The sequence below is a fragment of the Olea europaea genome, unplaced genomic scaffold, assembly GCF_002742605.1.
Source record: "Olea europaea var. sylvestris unplaced genomic scaffold, O_europaea_v1 scaffold638, whole genome shotgun sequence".
In the NCBI taxonomy this organism is placed as follows: Eukaryota; Viridiplantae; Streptophyta; class Magnoliopsida; order Lamiales; family Oleaceae; genus Olea; species Olea europaea.
The window spans coordinates 231302-238037 of record NW_019264746.1 but is presented as its reverse complement, the minus strand read 5'-3'; the positions used below and the strand labels follow the sequence as shown (position 1 = coordinate 238037).

The 6736-nt window shown below is 34.2% G+C and overlaps 1 protein-coding gene across 5 annotated transcripts; it reads left to right on the top strand.

The window, feature by feature from the left end:
* The first annotated feature begins 788 nt into the window (after nt 1–788).
* On the top strand, nt 789–6532 carry LOC111390015. 5 transcript variants are annotated; one of them, XR_002701838.1, is made up of 7 exons: nt 789–920; nt 1888–2215; nt 2319–2412; nt 3516–3637; nt 3797–3937; nt 5589–5687; nt 6261–6532. XR_002701838.1 is itself a non-coding variant. In XM_023015004.1 (6 exons), exons 2-5 carry the CDS (start codon nt 2090–2092, stop codon nt 3905–3907), a joined length of 453 nt encoding a protein of 150 aa, XP_022870772.1. In that variant the 5' UTR covers nt 789–920; nt 1881–2089; the 3' UTR covers nt 3908–3937; nt 5589–6224. The 5 variants fall into 5 exon arrangements, 1 of the variants encoding a protein (XP_022870772.1); XR_002701836.1 differs by having other exon boundaries at nt 1881–2215; XR_002701839.1 differs by having other exon boundaries at nt 790–882; nt 1881–2215.
* The last annotated feature ends 204 nt before the right edge of the window (nt 6533–6736 follow it).

Sequence of the window (6736 nt, the reverse complement as noted above, 5' to 3'; positions counted from 1 at the left end):
ACCTCATCATGGCTGAGTGTCGATTGACTCACATTCTTTCTACGGTGCCTCCGTAATAACTATAAAAAGGGTACCCAGTCAATATAATAAATGCTAAAGATTCATTAAAAAGGAAAGGGAAATGCAGTGCACAAATTCACGAGAACAATATTAAGACGCACGTACAAAAAAGTCAAAATCTAGTTAATTTCCCACAAGATTTTGGCAAGACAACCCCCAGGTCTAGTTCAGAAAGTTGTTATTTTCTCACATGAGATCCACCACAGGACAAATGAACCATTCAAGCTCCCTGTTTAAGAGTATGACCTCAGAGAACAATTGTTTTGTATTGCACGATGTACCTGATTGATATAACTTAGTCTGGAAACTCCAGCTACCAACTTTGCAACATCAGCATCAAACTCTCTCTCTATGCTATGCAAACTTTCACACGTATCATCGACCACATCATGGAGGATTCCGGCGACAACAGTATTGATAGCCTACGTAAAAGCATTCATAAATGCGCACAATGAATAGATGGGAATAAAAAGAAATACTCACGGCAAATAGATGGAAATAAAGGGTGAGTCACACACACACAAAAAAACAAATGCTAATGTCTAATTATGTTGAATTTGCTCTTGCATTTAATAAGGTAAATTGCTTCTTTGAATTTTTCAGTGGGAAAACATGATACAGACATCAAACACTTTAGTTAGAACGATTTATAGCCAAACATGCTTTAACGGTTGGAGACCGTTTAACCTTTTCCGCCAAATTGGGTCCAGCGAATTCATTAATCTGAATGTCAAGTTCGGCCATTTGCGCGCTCCACAAGACATTTATACAGAGAAGTTTTCCCGAAAACAAATATCTTCCTCTAATCGATTACCGAAAACAGTGAGTTCGCATTTCAATTTAATCGGAAAAGAGTTCAGGTAAAAATATGAATTTATATTTATTTTCGGTTGGCTTGATCTCTGTTTGGTAGCTCGAAACAATCAGAGGAATGGAATTTAAATTTATAGTTATCTTTAGTGAAAAAAACTCACCAAACGCAGCAAATTGGTTGAGAATTATGATTAAAATTTTCGTTGTACTGTTGCATTGTTTTTGTGTTATTTGTCTATTACATAGCTTGAATTGAACCTCGTATACTAATTATAGCACGTCTTCTTGCTAAAACCTAACTAGCAATTAAATAATTTAAGATGTATACTAGTTCTTTCACGAGGCATTGAGTGTGCGCGTGAGTGTGAAAATCTAAAGCTTGATTTTTAATTAGTTTTACTAATTAAATTTTCGTTATACTGTTGCCTTGATTGTGTTATTTGTTTATTATTGGATGAATGGAAGCTCGTATATTAGCTATATTATGTTATCATCAGTAGACAGTAGTCCTTTGGGGTTTTCTTGTTAAAACCTTCCTCTCGATTAATAATTTAATGTGCTGATATATGCTAGTTTTTCACGACGTATTAAAGTGTACAATTGAGTCTGTTAAAATGTAAAGCTTGATTTATGTTTTATTTTAGTTGAATTTAAAAGCCAGTTCAATCACGTAAATAATTGCTGTTAGCATTATACTTGATCTATGTTCTGTTGTAGTAGAATTTAAAAATGAAATTCAATCACATATGATTTATGGTCTGGAATTAGTAATTAAGGAAATAACAGATTTGTCTATGATACAAGAAAAAAAATGTTATACATTTTGTATTTGATTGAATAATTTGTTTTCCTTTATTCTACATATTTTGAATTAAAACGAAATTCATGTATATGGACAATTTCTTATTTATATTATTGATAATACATTTCTTTCTTTCTTTCATTTTTCCCCCCTCTGCAAGAAGTACTTTGTTGTCCAGTTGATAAACTCCATAACTTGTCATTAGATTTAAGATTGAAAGATGCTGATGGGTCATGCTGAGGGACTATCAAAGCTTGAGCCAGCAAAAGATTTGTTGCTCTCTGACCCTGTCTCTGATGTAGATGGAGATGAAGAAGCCGATATTCCCTCACACATTCTATACACAGCATCATTTAAAGAACTAGCATCAAAAAACATACAGTACGATACTATAATATTGTTCTCAATATCGCTATGCTGGTTTTAGCATGGGGTATTGGGATCATTATGCTGCTATATTTGCCTTTTAGAAGATGTGTGATTAAGAAGGATATAGCATCACGGAAGCTCTATGTTACATCGACAGAAATAGTCTACAAGGTATCTCATCTTCCAATGAATTGATTTCACGTTGTTAGCTTCACCTTCTACAGTGAAATTAATAATCTGGAGCTAATGTATGAGAGTTTTTCTTCATTTGTAGGTATCAAGGCCTTCATTTATACCCTTTTGCGGAGATAGGAAAATTGAAAAGCATGTACCTCTATCCTTGGTTATTGATGTTATCGTTGAACAAGGTAAAATTACATCTTTCATGGTTTCTCTCTTTTACCCAATTAATTTTATCAGTAGTTTATTCTTTACTATGTCCTAATTGGCTTCATTTAAATATCCACGCAACTCAGTTTCCTTGTCTCGTTATTTTCTAATGAAGAATAAGACCAACTGTGATAATTGAAGTGACATGAGGTTCTCAACTTTATTCCGCCTTTCTAATGATTATCCGGTACCCAACTGCAATATTTTTCACTATCTAAATTTGACTTGAGGTGATATTGTTTCCGTAATCAGCAAGGCCTTCTAGACATCTGTGACAGATTAGCATTACTGGTTGCCTCCACATATTAAATGCATCTCTACCAGTCTAATGCAGGTTTTCCTCTCATTAACAAAATAGAGCCACGCATTCGAATAGCAGACTGCAAATCTTTAAAAATATAGTACTTGTTTGGTACTGCTTATAAGTTTTGAGTCATATGGAATGTGTGGATGATAAGTGAGTTGTAAGTTGTGGGTCCTACAAAATGTTTGGATAAAAAGTATATTTCACCCGCTTACATTATAATTTTAGTTTTGCTAAACTTGCTTATAGTGTGATGATATTGTAATTGCTCGCAACCAACCCAGTAAAGTTTCTGCTTTTCTTCACTTAGAGTTTCCTATTTTTATTTTAATGTTCTTTTTCTGCAGAAGCATGTGGAAATTGGAATTGTTGATCCTATGAATAAATTTGCACAAGTAGTTCAACAGAATTTTGCATGGGTTCAAGTATGTTAGGAGAGTGAGTGAGTTAATTCCTCAAGTGGAAACACTGGATTTTGACTTTTGAACATCTTTGAATGTGAGCTAGATGAGATTTTAAGTTTCAGAAAAATGAAAATCAACTATTAGTGATATGTACGTTTCCGGAACAGATGTGCACGTCCTTGTCATGCCCCTTTTTGTGCAACTTATATATGCACTGACATTGCGAGTATTTTGTTGTGAATTTGGTCTAATTAAATTTTTATATCTTGTTTCCTTATACTCATTTGCCAAATATTTTTTCTCTCTCCTCTCTGCTTATAATGAACAAGTAGAATTGTATATCTTTTTTTATTTTTTTATTTTTTATGTGCAGGTTTCTTGCAGTCAATGTATGGAATTCATAAATTCAAAGTTGAAAGTATAGCACGTGTTAAAGCTGCCCCAGTTGATGAATTGCAGGTTCAAGGGGTTTATAATCCTGCATTTCTGAGGAAGGTACAACCTGAATTCCAAATTTATCATCTTGTTCTTTTTTTTTTTTTGTGGTAATATCATTGCAAGTAGTGAATTATTCTTAACAGACCAACGATCGGCATTTTGCTATTAGATAACACTAAGAAGTGTAATCTATAAAAAATATTTGACGATATGCAGGTTGTCATAACAGAGGCTTCAAAAGCTATACTAGAAGTCGGCAATAGTTGGAATCGTAATTCCCAAATTTCGGATGGGGAAAGCTTGGTTCAGTGGGTCCAGCTGTTTTGAGATCTCCATCTAGAGTCTGGAAAGTAAAAAGTAAAAACTAAACTCTTGTCTTATTTTGGGCTGGACATCTGAGAAATGGCTAGTTGAGACGCAATACTTACTTCAAGATGCATTTTTTTCTAATTTACATTTTTCAAGTCTAGCTATAGAGTCCCAATGATCAGTCAAAAGATGATTTTAAATAAATTATTCATCCTCGCTCAATATCAAATAAGAAATCAGAAAGTGAATCTCTGATGCCTAAAAAACTTGTTGTTTGGATAATCGTGTAATGCTTAGTGCTCCTGAGTCCGTGAGTTGGGTGTGCACAGTATTGAACCTACCTTTCTTGCCATTGAACCATGACATGAAATCTGATCCAGATTGGGGTTTGGTGAGACCTAACAGAGTTGTTAAAATAGGCGTCCATAGACCTCAGGGTCATTCCTTCTAAATTTTCAACACCATAATCTATATGGTTTTCTCCCACAAATTCTGTTATTTACTGTTATATCCTGCCAACTCTATCCATGAATATTGAACCGAAATATTCACACTTTTTATGTTGGATATGGAACTCTTTCTCAATCACTTGAAGTTCGGGTTACCTTGTCTATTTATGATTATACTAATTGCCCAGTTATTTGGGTTCCTGTGACCAGATTAATGTTGATAGGTAACCTTGCTCAAATTGCTCTCAGTGATTTTTTCTCTTTTGTTTAATCTTTCATGGTAATTTTAAGAAACATATAGCTCTTTTAAAAATAAATGACGAAATAGAAACAGTATCATTTTGTGCTAAGTATCTGAAGAATGTCTCCTTCATTGGATGATAGATAAACAAAATACAATTACAAAGTAGCTTTCCTATGTTGCCAGAATCTCTCGAGAGATCTTCAAAATCAATACCTTTTCATTTTCTTGATTTCAAGATTAATGTCATTTAGTAGATATAATTAGGTCGTGCTCAATACTTTTATATTGGAGAAAAAGGTTTACTTGGCAAGAGAAAGAGGAAGGAAACTGTGTCTACAATGCCTCTTAAAGCCTGTTGTTATGCATACAATGAATTCAATTGGCCTTGCTGCAGTTCAGGAAAATGGCTTTGTACTAAGAATGTTAACCTTGTCTTTATTAAGATTATCAGATAGCTGGTAACTTTTAATTAATGATCTGAATCTGACTACCAGTTGCGAATCCTTGCTCACTTCTTCTGATTAGGGATATAGTTGAGAGAAGCAGACGTGTATTTTTTGGGGGGAGTTCTCGTCTATGGGAAGGGTAGTAGGTGACCTTTGTTTTTTATTCCTAGGGGATTTTCGGTTAGCGGCTCTATTTAACTTGCTCGGTTCCACCTCTCCATGGTCTTAACTGAAGTGCTTAGCAAAATGATATTTGATTATCCTGTCTGAAGAATGGGCTTAGCAAAATGATATTTGATAATCCTGTCTGAAGAATGGAAAAACCAGTTTTATCACCAATCATAACTAAAGAACACAAATATGCTAAAGTGATGCATAATTTATGCCTTATAATGGGATTGGTTAAGAACATCTCCGACTTGTATGCATATGTAGCTTTGTGATTGAAGAACACAAAAATCATCATCATATCACTTCTTTTCTTGGTATAGGAAGTTTGTCACATTTGTTCATTCAAACCTCTTTTAAGATGGTAATTTTCACTTCCCTCTATCATGCAAACAATGGGTTCTCCTCTTCATTCTTCGGTGGAACACAGAGGCATTGTACCTTCAGAGTTGATGCTTCACAGACTTGAAGAACTTAACAAGTCAGTGAAGGTGAATTCCCTCAGTAGCCCCATTAAATGACATATTCTTGGAAATCCCTGGAATCCTTATTGAGTAGCTCAGGATAGAGAGAGAAAAGAATTCACTTTACCGCCGTTGTTAAAGACATAAGGCAGGTTTTGCTAATCATAAAAAGTTAACTTATAAGAATTAAGCTTTAAAATTTATTTTAATTTTTAGAATAATGCTATCTAGCACCAATGGTGCTACCACACCAATTTCGGTAGTACTAAGTGATAGGCTTATTGAAATGTAAAATTAAGTGATTCATGTAATTATATATCTCCTTTAATGTCACGTTAGTGTTACCTAGGCTATCAGTGGTATTAAATAGTATTACTCTAATTTTTGTACGGTTAAAATTGGAGTGAAGAAGTTGATCGTATGTTACTTTTTACATTCAAGATAAGAAAAGAAGTTATTGTGACATGTTTTGAGGCAAAATGTTACTTAAAAGCTTAGCCAAATTGTTCTACATCATTTATATTTTAGAAATATTGGATTGTTGTATTTGTCTATAGGACTTTTGAGTCCATATCATGACTTTCTTTCTTGGATAATTAGAAAATTGAGTTGCTTATGGACAAGTCCCTGGCTTCTCCTGCATTCAGCTAAAAGAAGTTGATCCTGTTACCTAGTCCAAGATAGGAGATGAAACCAGCAGTTTTAGACTGTAGACATGCCGTTTTTACATACTAAACAGTTACTTGTGAAGGTCTGAGGAGACCCTTAGATATCTCTCTGCAATATTGTTTTTTCCTCTCAAATTCCTCTGTTGCAAACATATAGTCGGAAAATCTTAGATTGGTCGATTTTTTGTATCGTTCTTTTATCTCTTTTCCTATATAAGTAAATAGCTTATGTCCAACCCCAATATATGGCTGTTGCTCTAAGTTCTTCTTTTACCTTGTAGAGGTAAATATGTGTTTTAATTTCTGGCCTCAATCTGTTAAGACTTCGTACCACAGAAGGGATTTTCTCTCTGTTATAGGCACCTGGAAACCATTATCTTTTGCAAAAAGAGGGCTATCCCTCATCTT